This window comes from Prinia subflava, chromosome Z, assembly GCF_021018805.1.
Source record: "Prinia subflava isolate CZ2003 ecotype Zambia chromosome Z, Cam_Psub_1.2, whole genome shotgun sequence".
NCBI classification, from domain to species: domain Eukaryota; kingdom Metazoa; phylum Chordata; class Aves; order Passeriformes; family Cisticolidae; genus Prinia; species Prinia subflava.
Window position 1 is genome coordinate 53836379 of NC_086283.1, and position 27552 is coordinate 53863930.

At 37.0% G+C, this 27552-nt stretch overlaps 1 protein-coding gene across 1 annotated transcript in view; it reads right to left on the bottom strand.

The window, feature by feature from the left end:
* Positions 1-27552, bottom strand: part of SHC3 (SHC adaptor protein 3) — an 86664-nt gene that overhangs the window by 19165 nt on the left and 39947 nt on the right. The window contains exons 3-5 of the mRNA XM_063423221.1: positions 16817-16887; positions 4616-4679; positions 1899-2018 (exon numbers count right to left, since the gene is read on the bottom strand). Coding sequence (XP_063279291.1) covers positions 1899-2018; positions 4616-4679; positions 16817-16887 — 255 coding nt within the window. The remainder of the gene's footprint in view (positions 1-1898; positions 2019-4615; positions 4680-16816; positions 16888-27552) is intronic.

The window sequence follows — 27552 nt, forward strand, 5'->3', positions numbered from 1 at the left end:
AGAATGTAGAATATCCTAACAATAGAACTGAACTAGTGAAGTTCTGTTAGACATTTCATATTATCACTATCTTAACTTGTGCAATTAACCTAATCTTTTATTTCAGCATATAAAAGAAAAATTATTTCAGATTGTTGCTAAACTAATTTTTTTCCAAATTTTAAGGAAGCTTAAAAGTGCTTGAAAACATTAGTTTAAGTTGAGTAGTTTTTTTTTTTCATTCCACAGCTAATTTAGTTTGAGGTGGGGGTATTCCCCACCTCACCTCTACCAATACCAAAATACTGAAAAGAGACACATCAAATTATCAGTGCATTGCTTAAAACAGAACAGTTCACTAATGTTGGCATGTAGTTTAGAAACCTTTCAATCTGTGCCAACCTTCATTTTAAAGAAATAAGCAAAACAAAATCATCTTCCACTCATCACTGCTTAATATGCTCACTGAACTGCTGTGCAGGCTACATGCAGTTGCTTTCCTTCTACCACATGGGCAAACAACACTATCCTGTCTTTTCTTTCCTTCCAGATCTGCTGGGAAAAAGAGGCTATTACAGAAGTTCACAGCCATCCTCCTGTGTATTGCCTCACATGCAAAGCTACTGGGCCATGCTTCTGCTTCTGGCCTGCAAATCAATCCTTGGCATAAACAAGAAACAGGAGAGGCCACAGCCAGACTAGGGATCTCTGAGAAACCAGACGTTTCCCAGGCCTGCAGCACCCAGAAGAGTCTACCTCAAAAAGAATGATATGAGAGAAAGAGGAACGGTTTTGTCAATTCAGAGAAAAGGCAAAACATGTGGAGGCTGACTCTTCTCTGAAATAAATTAGTTTAACTACATTTCTGCCCTATCATCAGCTGATGACAAGCTGGCTTTCAGGGTCTGACACTTCCTCAGTAGAGCTAATTAACATGAAGTTCTTATGCTTCTGATGGGGGGGGAGGAGGGGGGTAACTGTCCTTAGGAAAAGCACTGCCGTGTGTATTCCATAGTAAGGCTACAAACTACTGCAGCCAGTCATAGCACTGCTCCCACAGTCTCAGTGCTCACTGCAGAGGATTGTGATGTTTTCTAAATAAGGATAAGAAAGGAGATATATGAATGAAGACACAGTAATGAACAGCAAGCTTTTTAATAGATGGCATATGTATTCTTTACTATTTTTAACCCCGAGGCCCCAAAGGATGGTAGGAATTTTACTTTTTCCTCTCTGTATCTGGGCAGAAAGTTGCATGCCCTAAAGCAATATGTGGTTCACAGCAACTAGCACAGCAGTGACTACGCATGTCTGTCTGCTTCCTCTTTACATATACCCTGAGCAAGGATTTTTCTCATCTCATACATCATTCACAAACCACTGCAGTGATTCCCCAAAGTCTGTCTCTACCTTCAGCACAGTGAAGAAGAAGAAATGAGCTACTTTTAAAAGGCTGCCTTGTCTCTCTAAGAGACTGGCCTTTCACAGCACAGCAAAATCCCTGAGGCTGTATTTTTAGCAGTGCCTCAGGAACAGTTTGCCCTTTAAGACTCTAAATGGGAAGAATACAACAAAACTGGGATGCACATTCACTATTTTAGTTGTTGCTCCAAGCATGTCCCTTTTGCTACTCTGAAAGTTTGTAATTTTATTCAATAACAACTCCCATGACCAGAAAAGGTATTTCACTTCGTAAGTCTTTTAAGAGCAAAACCAATCTACCTGAAACATGGCAAGAAAAAAGGGTTGATTAGGGAAATACACTGATTTCCACTATGATTGTATTTTGGGTTAATTCATTTTATGACATTATTGAGGAATAATAATATTGAGCAACTGAGTATTTGGCAGACAGTACATAATTGTGCAGCAGGCTGTTCATCAAAAGCCTCACAAATTAGTATGGAAGTTACACTCACCTGTTTTGTATCTGGATTCATTAGATTTAAGCTGCTGGTGGAGATATTCAACATTATGCTCATTCCTGCAAACTGAAGATTGCTCTTTCCCAAGATGCTAGAAAGGACTTTGCTTGGTGGCTGTGAGGAGGGGGGGAAAAAGCAGATTTTTGTTCTATGATTTTTTTTGAATGACTTTCATTGTATGCAGGGTTAGTGGTGATTTTAAAGTCTTCTAAAAAGTTTATGACTTTTCAAAGATCATTTATTGCAACAGCTCTGGACATTATTTCTCATTTATACTGCTACTACAACTACTATTACTACTATTATTATTATTATTATTTATAATAATAATGCTAGCCAAGCAGTTCTTCATCTACTCTTGATCAAAAATAGGGGTTTTGTGAGACAGCACAGTCTCACCTACACCAAGAGACCAAGTAAGCAGACTAAGATGAATGCCTTCAGTCAGTATCTTAAAATGACAGTGTTCTTGTTCAATAAAAATAGCTTCAACTCTTGAAAATAGATCTGTTGTTTGCTCTACATCTACTGACTGTTCTAGCCCCACACCACACGGAAAGTGAGACTTCAGTGATACCGATGGAATGCTCACAAAATGGGATACAGAGTGCTGGGGACTAGATGACCTCCAAAGGACCCTTCCAACCCAAAATATTCTATGACTTTGCTTGTAGACTTAAGAGTAGGTAAAAGCCAGAGATAGACAAATAAAACCTCTTTATGCCGGAGTAAAACATGCATCTAAAAATTATCAGAGAACAAGACTAAAAAAGTAATACAGATGATGTAACAATACTGATAACTTTTATCAATACTTTATTGATAACTTTAATAACTGGCATTTCACCAGCTCTTGGAAGGTTTTGTAGCAATAGAAGTTATGCTGTCAAAACAATTCACAAACTTCTCACCTTTGACAGCTCTGGGAAGCCACATAGCTGCATGAGAGCAGCCTTGTTCAAGTAACCATAGCCTGCAAAAAATCAGGCTGCCCAGTAGTAACAGACCGAGTCCTTTAACTTGCTCTACTTGCACTGGCAAATATTCATGCTGGTCATTAGGATATAAATGCAAAATGACTGGAGACAGCGTTCTTCTGCCACTATTTTTGCATTTGTCCTAAGCTGGCTGCAAGCTTGGATAGTTTTGTTCCTCACAGGATGGACAGACACACTTGAGGTTCTGTAGTCCTGAAAGTTTACCTTCATTCAATTTTTATCTTCTTTTCCTTCTGTTTAACTGATTAAAAATACACTACGTACATACTGCTCCTATGTAACTTGTGCCGCACTATTTCAACCCTTTCATGTTACAGAGCTAGTCCTTCATTAACTTCTCTTTTGAGCAAACTCCTTTGAATATTATTGTATCTCTTCTTTGCCTAATCATCCATGATTCCCAGGTCATGCCTAAGGATCACCTACCCACAGTGTAGGCAAAGTGTGAGAATTTGGCCTCAGGAATTACATGTCACCTTAACTAAATTGATATGCCACTAGTGGCAGAAACATGATGCAAAAGACACGTCTTTGACATTTATCTGAAATTCTGTTGCTCTTTTCAATAACTGATAAGCAACAGATAGGTGTCTGACTAGTCACTTGGAACTCTGTTTAACATATTTTTTCAACTACCTTTTGTGTCATTTTGCATCTCAAGAAGAAAGATGTTTTCATCTTTACTTTCAGATTTAAAATGAAAAGCCAGAGAACCAAGAAATGCCAATGAGATAAATTTGGTGGAGGTGAAACCATAGCCTTAATTTCTGAGACAATTTCCAATTGCACTGTGACATGTTGTCACATATGATTGATTTTACCAGGATATGATTTTCCTTTGCAAACAAGTGACATTTCCTCATGTTCCTTTCTGATGAGATCCTGCCTAGATGGTGGAGCAGCTAAGGAAGCAGGTAGACCTTTTCCTTCACCTGCCCATTCTCCTCCTGCCCATTCCATCTACTTTCTGTGCTTCTTTCCTTAGGGATAGCATTACATCCCAGCTTTGCCAGCAAGCCTCTGGAAGAGACTGTTGAGAGCCAGTGCAGGAGCTGAGCCAAGGCTTCCTCCTCTCCCTTTCTGAAGACTCTAGCTCCTAGCACACAAATAAAAATAAAAGCATGGTAATAACGATGTCAGATACACAGTGGACTCACCATCAGCACTGGGCACTGAGCATCAGCCACAGGTGTTTATGGAAAGAGCATAGGGCACAAAGGATCACCTCATATGGTCTTTCCATTTCCAGATATCAGTGATTACCAAACTCATTAAATGTCATCAGCAGATCTATCCTTCAAGAAAAAAATCTAGTCACTTTCAAAACTATATATGTTTCAGGCTTCTGCTGTATCTTCCAGCACCTACTTTCATATTTTATGAAAAGGCATCCCATTGGTTGGAAGAGGTTGGCATCCTCTTCCACCTGCAGTCTACAAAAAAAAAGAAAGTAAAAGGAGGAGGTTTCTACAGAAGGAACATAAAAGCACAATCTTCATCCTAGATGTATTTATATTTCCCGATGCCTACAAAAGCAGATCCTGACCAAAAGGGCAAGCAACAAGATACAGTGTGTAAAAACAGCCAATACTTTAAATGATTAATCATCTGCAATTTTCAAAGGTGCCTTAAAGTCACCTGCCTGCTGTGCCTGGTCTCCACTGTGCTGAACAGAGAAAATACAGTCAACTGCACTACAAGAAAAAAATATACCTTTCGTTTCTTGAAGGGTCTTTTGGCACCAGGCATGGCTTCACAAACACGACTGATTGCTTCCCTGAAGAGACAGAAAAAAGCTTTATGGCAAAGAATGTGTGGGTTTCTTCATTACCCTTGAAATGCACTGGAGAGAACAGTTTCAACTTCTATTTCTGATCACAAGTGAGGATAGTTAGAGGGTCAGTTAGCTTTCCTCTAAAAAAGAAATTTTACTCACACTATCAAAAAGACCTTTTCTCACTGGAATTAGAATATTGCTCCTAATACCATCTTTCCAGTCTCACTTTTATACATTGCTTAACACCTTCTTTTAAAAAAAATGTTTCTGTTAATGAGAGAGTTAGAAAGTATCATTTTTCTTACTACTATACTATGCACTTTTCCAGTGAGAGAAAAACCACCAGGCTTTAGATAGTATCAGAACCCTAAAATATTCCTGTTAATATATACATTCTATATAGTACATGAGATGTACAACATTTTAAGTCAAACGAGTTCAATGCAATCTGAGTAGTTTATTAGTGGCCTTATGTTAATATTATAAGGAAAATTATTGCCATCAGTATTTTGCTTCAGTTTTTTAACATTGTTTCATTCTTCCCATTGCACTCAGGTTTACTGAAAGAAATGTATTTCCAAAACTGATTTGAATCTATACCCTTGCACAGAAGAGTAACTGTACACCACAAAAACTCTTGAAATCGTATTGCTCCAAACAAATCTTACAGTTCCTTTCAGTATTTAGCGACCTAAAATCTGAATGGTCAATCTGGTCAGTGGTTAGAATTTGCTCCTGTACACACACAGGCCTTCCCTCTGACCTCTACAAGGTACAAGGTTTTAATAGGCTGGTCCCACTACAAGACAGAATGGTTTCATAGGAACAAGCAAAGGTGACTCCAAACCTTGTATAACCATTTTTAATATGTATTGAGATCAATAGCACATTATATAGAGAGCCAAAACCATGCAAATAACATATTTTATGCAAAACACCCCGAAACTCAAACCCAAACCAGCCAACCAAAAAAAAAAAACCAAACCAGAAAACAACAGAAAGGGAAACAATGAACTACAAGCTAAAGAGCAGTCAAAGTAATCAAAACCTTGATACAGCATCTGTTTAAAGACATATATTAACTTTATGCCATATGCCATATATTTCTACTGCACACAGATCAACAAGTGAGTCAGAAGAACAAAGTCATACACTTATATCAGAATTCAACTTATAATGGCTCAGCAATTGTGACAGATTATATTAGGTGGCAATCAATAATTGCTGTACATTTATGCCTTGTGTGCTTTCAGCTTGGACCCAATCCAAAGTCTGAATCACCTGGAAGAATCACATTTCATTGGTTTGGGGAGATGGGTGGTTGTAGGAATGGAATACACCTTGAATCAGGTTTACAGTCCTGCTATTCTGAAGAAGTGTGAGATTTATAGCAAGACATGGTTAAAAAATCTTTCAAGCACTCTATCCTTTCTTCAGGTATAGAGGAGAGGTTGCATGTTCTGTAACTTATCTTATGCATTTTTTCCCCCACCTACATCTGTTTATCTAATATAATTGCCTCTCACTACAAATCCTGCCCTACATATGCACTCAGGCCATTATACTGCAATACCACATTTCACTGTTCAGCACCTGTGTTTAGTTCCAGCCTTTACTACTGTTTTTTTTTTTCTTTCATTCGAAACAAGGGTTTTAGTTGAATTACTGGATTTTCTTACAGAGCAAGTAAAAAGGAGTTGGTTTAAAATAACATGTCTGATGCATCTTAGAAATAAAACACAACAAGCATCATACAGTGATCACCCTGGTACTGAGACAAGGGTTACTCCTGAAAATGTAACCAGGGAAAAGTAAATAGTACACCTCTCAAAAGAAAAATTCACCAAAAATGCTTCTTTTTGACTCAAGAAAAACAAACAGACATTGTCTTTTACAGAGTCATCCTCTCTGGCTACTGAACTAAAACTTGTGGTTTCCCATCTCTTTATTCTGCTGAAGTAAATCTTTTGGAGGTAATAGAATGGGAAGCTCAGGCCAGTGGCAGTCTCCAGCCCACTTCAGTCTTTCAGACCCATGCCTCTTTATTTACCATGTGTGTCTTAGTTTTCCAGGCATTTTGACTGCAAATTGCTCTCACAGAGACATTACCAACACTTGTCACCTCTTTGTATTTTCCAGTGGTCCAACTGGTGCATTGAGACAGGTTTTGCCTCTCACAGAAAGGACTTGGATTTCTGAGATATGTCCTTGAGGGATAAATTAATCTATAATTTCCTTTCTCTTCCTATTTGCCCCCATTATCTTCTTTCTAGTGGCAGCATGGAACTTAGAGAAAGACAAGGCGATTTTCAGGCCACGTACCCAACAAAAAATGTGTGCAATCGTGTCATTTTTCTAGAGCAGGGTTGAGTCTTGTAGTTTTTCTACTACCTCTCCTATCTGCCAGCTCGTGATAACCAGATATTAAGGGTGTTACCCAATAGTTCATCTGACTCAAGGACCTCGTTGATCAACACTGCTACTTGAGCACAGGAGAGGAAATACACTAGCTTAAAAGGCTGAAGCCCAGGGCAAGGCTTCACAAGCCTTGACTCCTTCTTGAATGCTCAGTCTTGGCAGAGCGGAGAAGACTTTAAAAAAAACCAGCTGGAAAACCTGGGCTACACGTCCTCTCAGTAAAAAAGCACTATACAATTTCCAGCTATCTGTATTCCTTTTAGTAAAAGATCTTGGTTTTACAGAACTCAGTGTTCCCAAAGGCTGTGGGAAGACTGGGAGTCTTTGGGTTTTGAACCTCTGTGAATACTAAATGTATTCAAGCAACTGCAGAGTTCAAGTTAACAATGCTTTTAGTGAAAATGCTGGGAACTTCAGAAAATGTATTCATAGAGCAATTCTGTGTAATCAAGGTCAGAGTGCCCTGGCAGCAACTCTTTGCATGCCTGCAACAGAAGGCACAGTACTTTTCCTGTGTGGGAGTTAAGGAGTCTAAAAGCAGTATTTGAAGAAAATAAGAAGAAAAAGGATGACTGAACATCTGTCACTGCAACGATATGCATTTTATCCAAGGGCCACCAAGATGACTAGAGGGATGGAGCACCTTTCCTATGAGAAGAGGCTGAGAGAACTGAGATTGTTCAGCCTTGAGAAGTGAAGGCTTTAGGGTGAACTAACATGGCCTTCCAGCACTTGAACGGAGCCCACAAGAAAGGTGAGGAGAGACTTTTTACAAGGGCATTTAGTGCTAAGATGGGGGGAATGTCTTCAAATGGAAAAGGTAAGTTTAGACGAGATGTTAGGAAGAAATTCTCCACTGTGAGTGAGGTGAGGCACTGGAACAGGTTTTCCAGAGCACCTGTGGGTGCCCCATCCCTGGAAGTGTTCAGGGCCAGGTTGGGATGGGGCTCTGAGCAACCTGGTCCTGTGATAGGTATCACTGCCTATGGCAGGGGGATTGGAACTGAATGGTCTTTAAGGTCCCTTCCAACTCAAACCATTTTGTGATTCTATGACAGTTCCCCAATCACTCTGTTAAGAATATTCTAGATCATTTTGGGGGTGAAGTTGTGCACAGATAGCCAGATAGCCTGGTGATGTGGAAAGGATGGCCTATAGGTTTTTTCCAGCTTGCACTGCCAGGCAGGACAGGGCAGATGTAACAATTTTTTTCAGCAAATCAAATTTGCAAATACCTCAGCAGCATGAACTCCTGAGTCACAAACCAAGCCCCGGCACAGGTATTGCCACTATGCTGACCGCGCCATCACCTGACTGTGCATGGAAACACTTGCCTAAAGAAGGCAAACCCAAAAGTTTTGTATATATCTGCCTGGCTAAATATTGTCCAATTTGAAAAAGTTGGTATTAATACATTTGCTTCCTTTCTAATACGAAGATTATTTGACTTAGACACACATTACACCTTTTTAACCCAAATCCTGCTTCATTAGCTGGGCTCAGATAAAAATCAGTGTAGAGTTATGCTGATTTCTTGTAAAATTAGTTACTGTGCTGTCTGCAGTAGGGACCACATGCTGAGTTCCAAATCTGCCCAAGAGTATTTTCTGCTTTGCAGATGGTCATACTGTGGAGTCATTTTCTTGGCACAAAACATGTTGCATATTTTGAATATAATTTCAGCATTCAACTGTATTCACAACAAAATCACCAATATTCATTTTCTGAGATTGACCTATACTGCTTTAAAGTGGTTTGACATTTGAGACAGAAAAAAGGACATTTTACATTGCCATTTAGTTCTATTAAAAAGGCTAATGCCCACGTATCATTCATAGCTTTAGTGATATTTTATTCTGTTATACAAAGTAGTCCACTCAGGAAGCTCCAATGTGTTCCACTATGAAACATCATCACATGAAATTACTCTCCATTTTTTGATGGTGATGTTCCTGTTCTTAATTAATATGATTTAATTGATTAAACCCCAGAATTCTGGAACTCATATTTCAGGGAAATTATATACACATAGAAAAAGCACAGACTTCCTCAGCATATTTGAAAAAAGTAAAACCATCTCAAATAATGAGATGAGGACATGTGACTATGTTTTAGTCTGAAATGTTTGTTATCAAAATATTTAAAACCTACTAATACTCTCTGGTTTAGATATTCTAGTGTCCTGTAGTTCCCCAATTTACTTCTTCCCACCTCAAAAGCTTAGGACTCCACAGCTTGAAAAATAGACCACAAAAGATTGTGGAAGAAGAAGAACTTCTGGAAGAACTGTTCAGAAGGTTAACAGTTAACAGTACTAAGTTCCTGTAAGTTTTAACCAAGTATCATACCAATATTTGCTGAGGAGAAACAAAGTCTGCACTAAATTTAAAAATAACTTGCTTCTGAGAAAATTAAAAAAAAAACCAAGCCAGACACCAAAAATCCATTTTTAGAAATTTGTTTAATAATTGAAATATTTTTTGTTCATTTGCAAAACAGGCAAAATGAGCATGGGCTGTTGGAAGTAGCACAGGGCACATTCACAACCTCCGAAGACTAAATCAGTATTTGACAACAGATTGACCACATCTGGAAGATGCAAGGCTGAAGAAGTAGCTAAGGAGAATGAATCAAGGGTATGGAAAGGAAGGGGAGGCTAACTTTGGGTGAAGATGCACCTACTGCCACGAATCCAGAGTACCGTGCAGCAGCACCCCTGAGGGGAAACCCCCACAGAAACTGGTGCAGAGACCAAGCAATGTCATCTGTCACCATCCTGACTCAAGAGAAGCCTGTCTTGGTGCGAAGCCTGGAAGAAAACTTTTGTGGAATAAGGTGGCATCAAGCAGATGTGTCACACAAGCCGATGTCACTCATAGAGCAAGGAGACGACAACTCTTCTTTTTCTGTTTGTCAGCTCCCCATTCTGTTTCTTCAAATGGAGTTTCCTCACATGTAGAAAATCTAAAAGCAGAAAATGAAAGGAAGCTGGCCAACTTAATTTTTGGTTTATTGAATAAGTTTTATACACTCAAGTGCTTGGCTTTGGCAAGTGTTAGGCATAGAATACCACACGTCATTAGATATGTAGTGTCCAATCTATCTAATGATAGTTGTTTCTCATGCTCATGCATCTTCAGTGTGAGACTTCTGTTAACCTCCTAAGCAAAAGCAATGCAGTTCAAAGGACTCTTTTGCTTTTGTTGGCAAAGAAACTTTTATTGGTATGCTCAATGCTCTGTTCTCAGTTTACAGTTTACAGACAATCTACCTTCTCAGGGAATATTCGAGACAATTTCTGTACAATTTGTACCTTCTTTCATAACATGCAAGCAGGTTTCAGAAAACCCAGTTTCATTCATCAGCAACAGAGAAATCTACCTGATCTTGATGATTTCTTCCAATATAATAGTTCTGAACAATGGTCTTATTTTAAGAAATGTAGAGTGAAACTTGTTTAGCATACTGGCTCACCTTATATCTCTTAACTCTGCATACATAGCTTTGATGAACATAAAGTATGGGTGTATGAAGCCTTGGTGCTAAATGTTCAGCTACAAAACCTTCCTTACAGACAACCCTCCAACTGTCAAGAATGTAGTCAATGCCACCAAAAATATCTAAGAAAATGTACTTTTAAGTTTAGATCTGCTAAGTAGCTCAATCCTTTACGGTTTTTTATGACTTTCAGGCTTTTTTCCACTCAGCCTGGTCTCTAGCTACTTATTGTAGTCCTGGTCAGAGAACTGGAGAGGGAAATTAAAACTGTTTTCTGTTGCTAAATCAGGATCATAGTAATCTCCAAACTGGGCCCAGCCTCAGGTCATTTACTAAAATATTTTCTGTCAAACAGTAGATATTAGCAGATATTTTAAAGGCAGGCACAGGAAATTTTACAGAAGTAGAGTAAAAACATTTAGTCTAACAAATATTTTTCTTTAATGTCTAACTGGTTTCATGTCCAAAAAGGACTTTGGGGAGAGGTATCTTAAAAAAGCTCTGTATAAGATAGATGACACTTTATAAGTATCTGGGCTGTGCTTGCCAAAAAGGACTGTTCAGGGTTGATGAACTGTCTGGTGTGATTGGACATGTCATGTGAACAACACAAATTCCTTATGCCATCGATTCTTTGTGTAATCAATCTGCCAGGTGCTAGTAGCAGAACTTAAGAGTGTCTTGGCTTCCAAGTTTCTGTCAGTTGTTAACTTTATACTGCAATTTGCATTTAAAACATGTTACGACCACTCTGCTTCAGGTTCTGCTGCTGCAGACCCATGTGGAGTCATCATCTTTCTGAAAATCCAGGATGCAATGATACCTGTAACTGCTTCCATGACTATTTGGCTTCCAATTTTCCACCCTCTCTATCCTCCAAGAGGCTCTTTGTTTTCTTATAAAGCCACATGGACTGGGGAAGCTCACTTAATTGTTCTCACTCTGGCTTTGCATTACCATATATTAGTAAAATTATTCCTGAGTATTAGTAAAATACTCAGTAACAATTTCCACTCTTATACTGCATTGAAAAGGAAAGATTCCAACCTTAGGCACACAAAAACCTTTTTATTCTATCCCCTTTCTGTGCTAATAACAGTTTAACTAGCAAATGTAAATTATTCTCAAACTATCAGGCGCTATAGCTGTCATTGCCCCAGTCAGAGGTGTGCTGTATGAATTATAAGGATGTCTCCATCCACTTTTGAGACTCCTGTTTCCTGGTGAACTGAGCAACAGCCAGCACCTCATGCTTCCCACAGCTTTGACTCTGAAGTAACTGTGCCTACCTCTTCCTGCAACTGCAAATGGTTTATGTGTTCTGCCATCTCCTAAGTGCTACTCTAGAACCACAGTTCATCTGGAGGAAGGCAGAGATAAAACATACTCACCTTTAAGCAAGACAGCATGTTAAGGAGGACACTGAATACAGAATTCACTGCAGATAACAGATTACCTATCTGCCTTCAAAAATCACAGGAGACACGTTCTTGCATTTCAGTGTCTTCTACCCATTTTCTCAGTGACGCTTGCTGACAATTTCTGCAAACAACACAGATACAGGTGAAACATTACATCAACTGAACTGCTTCATATTCTTAGCATTGGACTCAAACACAACTCTAAAATTTGGATTCCCACCATCTCTCCTCCAGGAATATTGGCATTAATGGATTTGGTTTAATAATTTTATTAATTAAGTTCAGGCCTCAAATTTGGAGAGGAATATTTTTCAAGCTGTTCATGCCAACAGAGTTAAAGTAGAGGACTGGGATCAAGTTTGGATTTGGGTCCACTGCTGATATGAGGTATTTCAGTCCTCTAACCTATTGCTATTAAAACAGCATGCAACATAATATTTTACTCAGCATGGGCAGGTGTGACTTTATGATGCTGCATGCAGTAAACTGATGGCATTCAATTAGATGCCAGTGAACATGCATCCTTGTGGTTCAGACTCAGATGTACAACAAACAGTGCATGCAACATCTAATTCAAATCAGTGCATAAGTCACTCATGCATACAACACAAAAGTGAGGACTCATTATTCTACTGCAGCTTTAACAATAAGCATACAAACATAATACATGAACTGCAAACACTGCACATGTTGCAAAAGAATTTTACCTGATTTTTAACTTATTTTTTTACAAAATGTCTGAAGGCACAAAGGGCCTGGCCACAGAAGCTTAAGAGTGGCCTCTTTCTATGACGATGAAGGTTGTTTTCAGATGAACTTTAACCACGTGCTACCAGTGGTTAGCTCAGTAGTCTCGTCTGCTAGTCCTCCTGTTCCTCCACTATGTTGAAAATTAAAAGCTTTTGTTTGTCTTGCTGCCCAAGAAAGTCACCTTGACTTCACATGTGTTACGAGGATTATCACTGAGTGAGTAAAGATGCAACACGTGGATTCAGCTGGCTTTCGTTTATAATTATGTGTAACGGCTGACCGTTGTCTGGCGCATCCTCTTATTTGCTCAAGAATTCACATGACATTACATTCATTACAGGAAAGAATGAATACAATACAACTGATTAATACTACTCTAGTTCTTTTGTTTCCCCTGTAGTGAGAGAATATTGAGACTTCAAACATATAATGATAAAGGCAAAAAACTGTTAGAAATTTTACATAGCGGTTAATTTTTCCTCCAGATCAAAGTTAGTGCAGTAATACCACTGCAAGGCACCTCCAAGGTTATTAAGATCTGGTGAAGAGTATGCCAAGTGAAAGTGTTTGCTCACTGCTTTCACATGAAGATAAATTTATTGCCGCAAGTCTTAACATTTTAGTGTAAAAAAAGTGAAAAAGCAAAACAAACACAAGTTATAGGATAGAATAAGTAAGACAGTATTAGATGGCACAAGTTGATATTTCACACGACTGCAATAAGGACTGCTGACCAAATTATTACTCTGGGGCTTTGATGCAGTTCCTGAAATTGAAGCCAAAGTTCTTCATTTGTCAGATACATCCATGCATGCACACTGATGTATATACTTTCCTAATGCATTATAACAGCTGTGATTTTTAAAGCCATTCAAATTATCTACACAACCTTTTCCTATGAATTTCTCATCTCTAATTCACCATTATTTCCACCATAAAGTGGAAATCTCAGTTCAATTTTTAAGTAATTTCTAAATGCTCACTCCACAATTGAAGTGCCATTTACAAGCACTAACTAATTCATTTAATCAGAGTTGTCTGTGACTGGGACTAACAGTTTGTCTAAAATAATACCAGGAGTTTTCAAGCAGAGCAAGAGACTACATGTCTCATCCTCCCATTCATGAGCTCCACAAGTTTTTTCTTCTAGGAATTGGTGCTGCTTATTTTACTTTGGGGAATTGTTCATCCTCAGAGCTGGCAGAGATATAAAGTGACATATGCAATAAGTGGAAGGCAGAAAAAAGGCGAAGATTCCTAATAACTGACTTCCTATGTCTAAACTCTGCAACATGGACAAAAAGTAAGATTACGAAAGGAGGCAGGGATAGGCATGTGAGGCAGTGCTAGAAAGGGAGTAAGTGCTTTGTATGTGTTAAACATGATGCCTACTTATTAGGAAGAAATGCATCCAGGCTTCCACACTAAATCAAGTAACTTGACTCATTTTTCCTGTTTTTTAATCATACTTAGTAAATACTGCATAATGCCAGAAGTCATATCAGTCCAAGACAGATAATTTTCTTCAATGACTGGTTTTGAAAGGTCTTGAAAAAATAACAGTTTTTTAACAGGTATGATGCATGCAGTAGGATCAATTTACAAAGTTGTGGGTCAGAAAGGGATTGCAGCTGCTGTGACATCTGTTCCTCTGGTTAGAGGAAACAGCATAGAGAGGTTTACACAGAGAAGCTTTCATTTCAGCTATGGACCCAGGCTCCTTGGCTGATGCAGTCATGGCTAACACTACGGACCTAAGCCTTGGCCAGGCCACATCAGAAGCCATCAGACTACCAGGACAGGTTTTTTTACTGATGGCAAGCTGCAGAGAAATCAGCAATGGACATACCTAAGAATACATGTATGATGTAGTAGACATAAGTGTGACTTTCAGGTGCTTTTATTTTATTTGTAATCAAAGGGCTGCACAGACCATTTGGTATGAGGTGTCTTCTTAAGAGGGAATTGGTGCCTGTAATATCAGAACATCAGCCTTATTAATTCAGTACATACCTTGAGGCCTATGTTATGTTTCTTAAGAGACACCAGGAAGTTAACTAGTGTGTGTGAATTTTAGCAATTCCTTAATAATATTTTATTAATAAACAATAGGCTTGTATGTGAAATGCTACATAAAAAAGCATGTGAGTACAGAAAACCTAGGACATGACAAGGAGATTTCTAGAGCCAGATGATTTAATGAAATGCAGATTTAGATGCTAGGTCCTGATTTGAAAGCTACCTAAAAACCTAAAAAGTTTATATCAGGAACTACATTACAACAACAATGAGATTTCATTGTTTTATGATAAACAGAAAACTGTAAATGCAAAATAAAAAGCAAAACAGGAAAATATGGCTTCCTGCTTGAAAAGAAAATATTCTGTTCTCTAAATATAATTAGAGAAAGGTGGGATAACAAAATTATTTCATATAGTGAAATATGCTATAACTGCAAAAGAAAAAAATACCATTCCAAGTTTGTTTCACAGTAAAAGCAAATAAACTTTTTTGGTTTTTATTGGAGGAACTACAAGGCAAAGATATTTTGTTTGTGTAGACCATACTGTTTCAGATCACCAAATATGCTTACATATTCACGTCAGAGTAGTGCCTTTAATCTAGATAATAAGAAAAGTAAAGCACTATTACAATGAAGACATACAGTGAAGAAAACTGCAGAAAAATTAATATGAATTCACTTCCAGATGTAGAAAACAAATCAAATAATTATCCCAACTGTGTCATAAGCCAGCATCTCTGAATTTCCAAGGGGTAAACATAAACATACCACCTGCACTGGAACGACAAATCTGCTTAGATATGAAATAATTTTCAAAGGTCACTGCTGAAATACATAAGAAATGTACATGATACATTTTTAAAAGTACAGTAGTAAAATTATCAAATGCCTCCATAGTCTACATTGCTTCAAAAACTGGATTCTGTCATTTACCTGTCCTTTGGCTTTTGTGCCTCTCATCAGTGCAGTATCTTGACAAATTAATGATCAACTTTTTGTGGACTTACATGGCCCAATTCAAAGCTGCTGTATGTAAGTGTAACTCAAAGTCAATACATATAGACCATATGATTAACATTCAAGCCTAAAACCAAGTGATTTTTCTCATTTAATAAAATAAATATTTAGCTGTTTATGATATGATATATGGCTTATGAAAGATTTATTTATTGTCAACTGTAAGGCGCCTCAAAGAGGTGAAATTCAGGCACTGTATCCAGTCATATCACTTTATGTGCATTTCTTTGAGAAGGATTTATCATTTCAGTTCCAGAATTTGAAAAAGTGGTCTCCAGTAGCTAGAAGATATCAGTGCTATATTCCTATGAAATCAGTGACCAGCTTTTCAAGTGAAAATGCCTGCAAAAACATCATTCTTATAGTTCTCAGAAAATATTCTTCATAGAAAAAAAAAAATTCATGGACACTTCTTCAGTATTGTGCTTATATATTGCTTTTACAGAAATACCATGACACATTTAAAGGAAATATCATAAGAACCTAATACAACCTTATTGTTCCTTACATACAGTCTGAAAGAGAAATCCTTCTCTCTTTTTTTGTCTCTGGTATTGTGGTAATATGTTTTCCTTTATATCCTTTGTGCAGAGAGCTTATAATCTCACAACTTTTCATAAGAAATTACTATAAAAATCTATAAACATGAGCCCCCAAACCAGCTCCCCAGATTAATTTTAAAAACATAGATTTTAAGCATATTCTAATTCTCACTGGCTTAAATGTCATTACATCGGTACCCAGATAAGTGCCTTACTTCGTATAACAAATAGGCAAAAATTTTCTGAAGTAGCTCCTGGCATATCAAAAATCCTCAGAGAAAATAACCTTTAAGTCCTGCCGAAACTGTATTAACATCATGTAAGGGATTTACATGTAAAAGCAAAACTTAAAAGTGGACCTATGTATCCAAAAATCCTTTATCAGTGATGTTCCACCTGTCTGGCTTTTTCCCTGTGAGGACACAATTCAGAAGTTACTGTAGAAAACATAGTTGTACAAGATCTTACCTTGCAACCTGCATTCTGGTACTGAAGTCAAGAGATCTCATTGACTGTAAGACTTCTATACAGCCCAAGTACTATAAGAAAAAAGAAACAGTTGGAAAATTTATTATAATTATGCTTGAGTTCTGGGAGAAAGTGCAACTAACCCTTAAAAGGCAATGTGCAATTCTTATTTTTACATTTGATTTATCCTGTGTCTAAAGTAGGTTGTTGTGATTATGCTGTTCTATGTCACAGATTTGTTCTGTAAACATTTTGTTTTATTTGTCATATTTCATTCAACTTATTGTTTTATGTTTAACTTGGTCACTGTACTACACTCAATTTATAATACATTGATGTGCTTTTTTTAGTTTTCTTCTATCTTAATTGATCCACTTTAGATACAATCAAAGTAAAAAATAATCTCAATGAGAAAGAAAGTGAGGTTAAGGAAATTTATCTTGTATTAGTGATTAGGACAAAGTTATTTAAAAGTGAGAGAACTAAGTCTCATTAAGAGACATTAAGAACAAAAAAAGCAACTGACAACAGGGAAGCTGAAAAGAACATCAACAACCAAATTTCTTAATAAACAGCTCAGGGATAGATGTGATTAAGTATTTTCATTTATTATAGTTGTAAAAAGGTGGACAGTGCTAATACAATATACTAATAATCCATGCTGGGAAACGGCTTTAACAGGGTCAATCAAGAAAGGAATTACATGAAGGTTAGCTACTATTAAGACAAGACCAGACTTTTTGACCCAGATTTCTGCCTTGCATCTCTGTGGAAAAAAACAGAATACTGCTACAAAAGATGTTAAAATTCAACATTATCTATCACTGGAAGTGAGAAAAACTCAGGTGAATCTTCTAGATTTGCTTCCAAAAGTGGACATAACTTGAATTTGCTAAAGTCTGCTGCAGCTAAAGCTCTTCTCAGATATTTGGATGGTGTCTGCACAAAATCCCTCATGACTGGCATAACCCATGGCAGCATCTTCCCATGTAAGTTAAGTATTCAGCCATACACTTGGCTTTTGAAAGTCCAGAGAACTGGGAAGAATTCTTTACATCATGAGCCTGATAATGATGATCATGATGCTATTCTAGCACTGTGTTTTTATATCTGGTCTTCTATCAGTTTCATATCAGTTTTTCTACCTTCACAGCATAATACAATCTATTTGGGATGAAACTGTTGCAAAAATTAAGTGAGGCCACAATTTCTGCCTGTTTGGGAATTTTATTTTTGCTGAAAAAATTAATCTTTTAGGTAGAGAATGACTGCATCACTAACCATAATACCTAGAATTTCAGAAAAAAAATTCCATAGAAGCATGTATGTCATAAAATGTTTACAGGCTGAGGGAATATCAATTTATTTTCACATATCCACTATTAATCAATTTATTTCTATCAAATGCTATGAAGTCATCAAAACACTGAATAAAATTAGCTAGAACATCTACTGACTCTTACACATTAAATTGTTTGAACTTGCATTATTTATTATAGCACACAATTTCTGAGAAGGGTTATCTCAAGATCCATTTCCCAGAATAGTTTAGAAATCTGCAGATCTATGGTTTTTGAAAATTTATAAAATATCCGTGGAAAGTGCATTGTCTAAAGAGATTCTGGCACATGGAGATTTCAAGCCAAAAATCATACTCTCAAACTGTTATCTATCATTGCAAAATTAGACAATACTTGTATCTTACTACAGATAAAATCCTTTTTTTACATATACTTCTGCCTGAGTACCTAAAACATATGCAACTACATTTTCATGCTCTGATGAAGGAAGTTAAGCCATTAACCCTATTTTTAATTATCTCTGAAGGTGATTTCATTTTCTTGGAGATTAAATTCTTTAGCATCACTTGAAATAATCAGCTGAAATAATTTAACTTATGCCAATAAACAGCAATGATCAATATTTTCCTGTATTCTTCCTGTGTAATTTTGTTTTATTCTGGGATGTTTTAATAGATTAATTTTGCTCATTATTTATTTCATTTGAGATGCTCATGTAATTAAATATGCTGTAAATGGTATGACTATTCAAAGGTATGCCTGTGATTTTTTTTTTTTGTTAAAGAAGTTTCATTATTTCATCAAGTTTAGACCTCTCAATACCAAAACGCTCTTGGATTACACTTGTTCCTTCACTTACCTATATTTGCCACATGTCTTTAAAAGCAAAGTAATTGCATGAGTTTGAGAACCAGGTCCAACATTTTGGAAGCAAACTCTGGAAGGTATTTTGACAAGTACATGCAGGCGTGCAAATAAATACACAAAAACATGTGCACACAAGCCACTGTCAAAATAAACAGATGAATAAGTAGACAAAAAACCATAAACATACTTAGAAGACGTGCAATTCTGACTCCTTTGAGTCATACTACCTGATCTGCATTAACAAAAATAGAGACAAGATCAGACTGAAGGAAAGTCAGATGGAAAAATTACCCTGTACTTGTTTTATGTATATCACGGAGACAGTTGAACACAACATAGTAAGGCTTGCAGTATTCCTGATTGATCAATGCAAAGATGGCAACTGATTTGCTGGGATAAAAGATGTGAACACTTAATCACCACAGCATGTTTTCAAGTAACGAAATTAGTATAAAAACTGACATTCAAAAGGTCCAAAGGCCAACTACAGGGACATATAACTCACCTACTGCTATGCTTCAATTATTCCCCAAGACCAACACTGCTGTCTAAAAATATCCATTTGAAGTACATCCTGACAAGGATCCACAGAAAGAAGACATACAACCAAGATAGCAAGGAAATAAATTATTCATTTATTTCAACAAATAAATACCCCGATTAAAAAGAAATGCTATCTTTTGCTTTAGGCATTCCATGAAACATTCAAAATATAGTTATAAAACAGTCTATTTCCAAAAAAGCTCCTCTTCACCCAGCACTTAATGTATATTCTAACCAATCAGCTTCTGTGCACTGTGAAATTTATGAGCTTCTGCTATCATCCTCCCTCTCGTTACTCAGGAACCAAATATATCAAGGTGTAGCCCACCTTGAAGTAGGAGGATTTGGGACTACCCGTTCCAAGCTTTCTCAGATAACATTCTGCCTTCTGTTGACTTTCTAATATTTGAATGAGTTTCCAGCTTGTGTACACTCAAAGGTACTATGTCCCAAGGAAAAAGTCTTTCATATGAATGAGTACCTTCCCATTCAGAGGTTTTAGATTCATAACTTGTACTTTGCATGCTAAACAGTACCTTGCAGGAGGCAGAGTGCCACATCCAGGTAGCTCTCATTCCACATGTTTCCAGCATCCTTATTAGTTACAATTGGGACAGGTTAGTGCAAGAGAAGGCCAAATGTCTCAGATTTCTGGTTTCTCACACATGTGAAGATTTGTTCCGTACTCCCTAAAGTACCTGTCTTCTTTATGACTCAGAAAACTCCTGTTCAGCAACTAAAACTTTTACTGAAGCCTGCGTAAAAGAGGATATTGAGATCTCTCAACACTTCTCAAAAACAGACCTGAATACTGGCTGAGTGCCTTTGTGTACTTGGAGCCAAGAGAGAAATACAGAAAGAAAAGAGAGTAGTCACTGTCAGAAGCCTTTTGCTCCAGAAATATGAACAACTTTGTTTGGTGCTTCCTAACAATCTCTTCAAAATACCAAGCTATTGGTAGAAATTCTCCATTGTAGCACCAAAAAGCTGGCAGTAACAACAGCAAGAAATACTTTTATAAAAATGTAGCAAGACTTATTCTATTATTCCATCAGGATGTAGCTCCATACAGCACTGAAGCAGTCCAACCTACATATACATCTAGCAGATGAGTGTCTGCCTTGTGCACAGCATATCTACCCATCACCTACTCTCAAATGAAATAAGAACTCCTAACCTCTGAATCCAAACTACTGGAGTATCATTAGCTCATCAAAGCTGCATGGGCATTCTTAGCAAACTGAGATTTACTGGTTTCAATCTGTGTAACCAGACGACCATCATCAGACCTGAGTGCTTCACTACTTTGCAGCTTGTACCTGCCTTGCACAAGTCACGTGAGAGATAACATGGTTACATCAGCAAACAGACATACACTTGTAATGTTAAGACCAAAGTTAGCCTGTGCCTTCAAATACTGATGTATCCAAAGTATGCTGTAACGCTGCACAGCTGCAGATAACAGCCTGGAGGCTTAAAAATTAGATTCTGATTCCTGGGGTTCTGGGTGTTATATGGAGATCTAAGTTTCAAAAATAGAAATGAAATAAGCTGGGCAATTCACTGCAATTTTCTCACCCACGGGCTTAGGCTTTGCTTTTACTTGGCATGTGCAAAACTGAAAAAGTGAGTATCTTTTTACTTGCCACATCTGGTTCTCATGTGTATCTCAAGTCATACGCCTACATTATCTTTTTTTGTTGTTTTTAAAGGGAGGGGGAAATTTGTTTGCTTGCATTTGAGGGTTTTATTGTTTTACATCTTATTCTCATTCACCAAAGAGCCAGTCCAGAATTATATTATGCCATGGAAGTAAATGAGTAGTTAGCATGAATTGACTAGTGCTAGTTAACTATGGTTGAGGACTCCCTTATTTAAAAATAAGAGCTTTTATTTCAGATTTTATTGCTACTAGTGCAATACACATTTATTTATGCATCAAAATGACAGTTCCTCCTAATTTCAGGTATCACCATTAACAGTTAAAGGATCTTGTAAAATGTGCACTGGGAGTTCCATGATGTTCCACAATACTGAAAAACTGCTTTCAGGTTTGCCATCCACCCTAAATCACATTAAGATTCAAATCCAGATGCCCGCTAACAAGCAGGCCATCATACAAAAATAGTAACAGCCCAGGACTTGATTTCAAGACATTAAGTTTGTCCATATGTAACTGTGGATACAATCTAGATTTTTAATAACAATATTGATGTGTGAGAAGGCAAAGAGGAAAAAAAAAATTTAAAAAAACCCAAAAAAAACCCCCCCAAAAAAACCCAAAAAACCCAAAAAACCCACCACCCCTGCAAGATTAACGAGTATTTTATAAAATGATTTTTTCTCTTTAGCAAATTAATATGAAATTCAATCCTTCAATCCCTTTGATATCATATTAGATGAAATTCCCAGCTTACCTGAATTTACAATACCCACTTTCTAAACCACAATGCAGGAAAAGAAATATACCCACAAAAAACATTCTAAACAAATTTTTAAAGATTTTTTTTTAAAAATTACAAGTCTAAGAAGGAACTGTAATCAGAAATTATTCTCTTTAATAAAATAAACTAAGTTAAATAGTGCCACAATGCTTCCTAGTTTCTTAATTGAGCTTTACAAAAATATTTATTACCCTGAATACCTTACTAGTCTGACTGAGTCATGCATCAAAAAATTATTTAACTCTACTGATCAGCAAGACATGGGCAGAAAACAAGAAAATAGCTTATCAAAACATAAATTTGGTTCTTCACTTCATAGGGAAACCATATGTAGTTGTATGTATTTTATTTATATGACTTGATTGAATTAACATTTGAAATCTTTTAAATATAGAAGTACTGCATTCATACTGAAAAATCATACTTGTAAAGGCCCTTTGTAATATCATATTAGTCATTACCCCAAGGATGTGGGTCAGCTACCAAACTGGAACATAGACCTGGGAGTCTGGTAAATCTTTCTGGACTCAATTGCCAGCAAGTCTGCACTCTAATGTGCAAAACCCTTTTTACTTTGTTTGTTTTCTCTTTTTCCTTAAGAGCTGTCCATTGCTAAGAGGGTGTTGTCAAACATCATAGGTGGAGAACCATTGTCCTGCAGACATTTCACCCAAACTCTGGCATCACAGAAGTCTGCAGGACACTTTCTCACTTCTGGTGTTGTTGAAAATACAACCATTTGATGAGCAGAAGAGGCAGCCTTTGAAAATGGTGGCTACCATCAGCTGAACAGATAGCAGTGTGCTTAAAAGGAAGTCCTGCATGCACAAAACCATTCGAATTTATGCTAGTTTACCTAGCCACTTTCAGTAGAAGAATGGAATGGAAAATTTGTTCTGTGACATTTCTAATCTAGAGTAAGTTATAATATTAGAAAAAGCTGTGGGCAGAACTAAGACTAAATATTCAGAGAGAAATAAATTTGTATAAGCAGTTGTCACAGAGTTTTAAGTAAGCTGCTAGAGATTTCAGTTTCTCTGAAAAGTTCGAATAGTTTGGAATATAAATATATTTGCCTTTAAATCGTCTGCTTAACTATCACGTAACACCATATTAAAATTTTAGCTAACAGGGGCGCTTAGCTAACATGATCTCCCAACCATGCCATGGGCTCCTGCCCTTCCTCCCCTTGGGGCAAGACATATCTTCAGACATATATGCATGTCTCTGGGGGTACCTGATGACTGTGCTCTACCAGAATATGCCACAGCTCCCAGTCTGTACCTCTGCTCCATGCTTTCCTGCTATATGTAGAACAGCATACCTGGTTGTGGAAGCAGCAATCTGGCATGAAAGAAAAACTGGCAGCCTTGTTGTGAATGAGGAAAAGGCCCTATATTTAGACACTATCAGAATCCGGCACTAAAAATGTGTCATAAACATATGCTGCCATGAAAAACAGAAAGGCTCTCTTCCGTGCTTTCATACTTCTGCAGTTGGTAATTTTTATACCAGTAAGTAATCATGTACAGAGCTTTACAGTGAATCAATATTTCCCCCAAAGGTTTTTTTCTCATTAAAGATTGCATGTTCCAATCCAGACAGAACACTCTAAGTAAGGATTGATTGAGTGGAAACGGAACAGAAAATCTTCTTTGGGGTTCAACTAAAGATAAGCTTCAACCACTCAGTGTAAATTTATCATCACAAAATCCTCCATGAGACAAGTAAACCAACAGAGCTTTCATTCCAGTAGAAATGATGATGGATATGACTGTCAATTTCATCCCTCTTGAAAACAGGTGGTTCGCTTCTATAGCAATGGATAAAAGAACACATTTCTCCCAAGAATACCTCCAACTCTGGCCAACACCTTCCTATTTCCTCTTGTACAAGAACTTGTTTCTGTAGCAAAAATAGATTATATGTCTCAATATATTCAGACTAACAATTCTTAAGTAGCAAATGATAGCAAACCCTTTTTATGAATTGTCTTACCCTGTGAAAGTATTCTGGCAGCATCTCACAATCAACAGCAAAGACTCAGAACCTCTTAAAAAAAGCAAAAGATTCAGCTAGGAAAAGAAGAAGATATCTTATCTCAAAAAGCAATTTCTTAAGTCAACTCTGAGGTCTCATTTCTTGCTAGAGAGGGGAAAGATATAATCGAGAAACAAATTTTGCTTTTGACAATTTTCTAATCTCCATCTCAAATGGGGTTAAAAACAAAACATCTTCCAATAAAATACCCATTTCTTATTTCTCACTTGCAGGTGCATGAAACAGGATTGCCAACATCACGTCCAAAAATATTTATGTAGTAGAGACGCTAAATGAACTGGGCCTTCACAAGATTTCAGAAAAATCCCATATCAGCAGTTTTGCATGAACAATATTTCTTATGTTTCAATCTTACAGATAAATGTTGTTACATGCAAAACCTCAGGAATGTTAGAATCAGAAGCTCACACTGGACAGTGATTTATTATATCATTTTAAATGTAAACACATTCTATATTAAGCCTCAACTTTTTGTATTGGCCAAAAATTTCCCTTAAAAAAGCTTTTGAGAAAAAAGCTTACATTTGAGAAAAAAAAACCCAAAGGTTTTAGTTCTACACTTTTTAGGTTTAATTTTAAAAATATATAATAACAGTGAATGCAATTATTGCAGTCTGAACCACTTAGAGTATGCATCGCAGTAGCACAGATGAATTGCTTCATTTTCACAGCTGCATACTTTAATTCAGTGAACACTTTCCAGACTGTTTTGCTGCTACCTTGAATATCCACTAAGATAGACTTCCCTTTAAACCACCATGCAGATTAGTTCTAGCAGCTTCTGTTCTGCATCAGAATTCCTTTAACACAAATACACAAAAGCTTCTGCAGCCAAAACAATATGCTTCAATAGTTGGAAATCTAATTAGACATTTGAAACTGTAAATATGGACACTGTAAATATATCTAGCTATTCTTCAATCAATAGAGAGTAAGAGAGTCATTAGCAAGCAGAACTTCTTGATGAAGAGTGTCATTAAAGCACCGACTCAAAAGATCCAACAGGTGCTTTTCTACCATGGCAAATACAAACCCATGTTAAGTATCTGAAATGCATATACTGTTCTCCTTTCTAAACTGTGCATTTGGAGGTGGGATGTAGGAAGGACTTGTCACTGTTAAAACTGAAAATCCAAAATATGCACGGAAGGAGAGGGAGTACTTTTTTATATGAATGCCATATGTACATCTGGTAATCATCAAAAGAGTTCAGCAATTAAATCAGACCTTTTCTGAGCCTTTATCAATATTTAACTCTCCTATGCTGGAGCTATAGTTTGTGTTCTCAGTAAGAGCGCCCAAAAGATGACCTCCACTGTGCAGAAAAAAGGGATAAGGGGAGATATTTCTGAGGCTGGATTTAAATAATGAAAACTCTCTGGAAGGTTTCCTTGCAGCACAAAGGCTATGAAGAGGCAGAGCAGTTCTGGGAGGTTGGGGCCCTCAATGGCCCCAAGCAGCCTCATTTGAGACCTCTTTTTACCACCACTCCCAAAACTCCCAAAGTCAGGGTCAGCTCAGAATTGGCACCTGCAGCTTTCAGTTTATGCCCAATACCAAGCAGCCCTGCCTTTCCATCTTTTCTTTCCTTGGCAGAAATACATTGTAATAGAGAGTGCACTGATGTTTCCAGTTACTTAGTGCTTGCTGCTTAGTTTTTCAAAGCCATTAATTTACAAAAAAAAGTTAGCGAATAACGCTGCAGCATCTGCATTCAATATGTGGTGACAAAACATGGCCCCTACATTTGGAGACAAAAGGCAACATTTCTGAAAATTCCAATTCTTTGGGAAGTTGAGAGTGTTTCTAAAATGTCCTGTGGTTCATGAAAGCAACTTGTCTAATAAAAAAAGAGACAATTCTGTTTCTTGTAATAATTTTATCACAGGCAAGCAGTGTCAAATGTCAGTCAGGAACAATATTATCCCATGAGATATTCTCTCCCTTGTGTAATTCCTATATTAGTAAAACCTAAAAATGGAAGTAAAGGCATCTTAGTACAACAACATATCCAAAGGATAGAAATGGTGCTGAGCAAGTTTAGACAACACCTTAAGATAAAATCTCCCTCTTTTGGTCATGTCCTTGTTATTTAAGGTATTTGTTCAATTTATATCTCTAATTTCAGGATTTATTCTGAGGTAAGAAAAAAAAAAGATAAAAATACCTGTATCAGTAAATCCAATGTGATGATGCTGTAGGAAAAAAAAAACCTAGACAGCTTTTTCTGTCTACCTTACATTTCTTTCTTTGTGCCACCCTATACCATTTCTATTTTTAATTTTTATGGCTTTGGTTGCCATTTCTGTCTAATTTCATGTGTCAGTCTTTGAACTTTTAGCTGTGACTTGGACTGTCTGATTTAGCCTTTTGAGACTGAAATCTCACCTGACCCCATGAAAACTTACTTGAAAAACCAAGGGGAATATCTAACTTATTAAATAAACATTCTAGATTATCCTTACTGAATTGTGCCTAATCCCTCCAGAAAACAAGGGATCACTGGAAAAGTGCTTGCACTGAGTATCGTCATTATTCCCACCACAAGTCATATGGACAGGCTCTGCCTCAGACCTGCCTGCAGCTGAAAAAGGTAGAGCTGCATTACACTTTGTCATGAACATATAGAAACAAATGAAATTAATATTGCATGACCATGTAGAATTGCAGAGAAGCATTACTGAACCCCTCTTCCTCTACAAAATTTGTTTAAGTGCATGGAGGAGTAAATCACCTTGAAGGAGCATTAGTAGTTGGGAAGGCTGGTTGTCTCTAACACTACACAAAAGCAGATCCAAGATTTTTCTCATTGTAAACAAGAAAATTTAATATTGATACATTGTGCATTCACTTGAACTTTCAGTTATAAAATGAAGCCAGGCTGCAGCACAACTATAGCTGTTGCGTTAGTGGAGACAAGATTTCGCTTTGGCTGGGGGAGAAAAACACCCAGTCACTGGGACAAAGGAGAGCCTTGTCTTCAGCAGCACAGAAGGGCATGAGTTTTCCCTGAAGATCTTGATTCATCGGTATGTTTTCTTTGTGCTTGCAGTGGCAGATATTTACATTAGGCACATGATATTCTTCCTGTAAACATTGTTGGAAGAGAAATAAAGAAACCAACAATCCAATTTCCAAGGAAAAACAGAGAAGGAATTCTGCCTGAATACAATTTTACCTCCTACACTGACCAGCTAAATTCATCTAGGGATTTTAAAACTGTAGGATATACACAACTAGCAGGATAAATAACTAGCAAGAGTAAAATTTTTGCTTTAAATAAAAATACTCCATGCAAACACTCTAAATGTACTAGAGAACAGACATTCACATTGACAGCTGAATCCTTCAACTCTGAAATCAATACATGCTTTGCTTTCTACACAACGTGTGCAGAAGTACAGTAATAGTACTTGATTCATGTAATTAGAATAATATTATAATTAAAGACTCTATAGTATGTTCTCTGCTTGTAGAATCTGATCTAATTTCTGTGAGAAATGCTCTTTTCCTATTATTG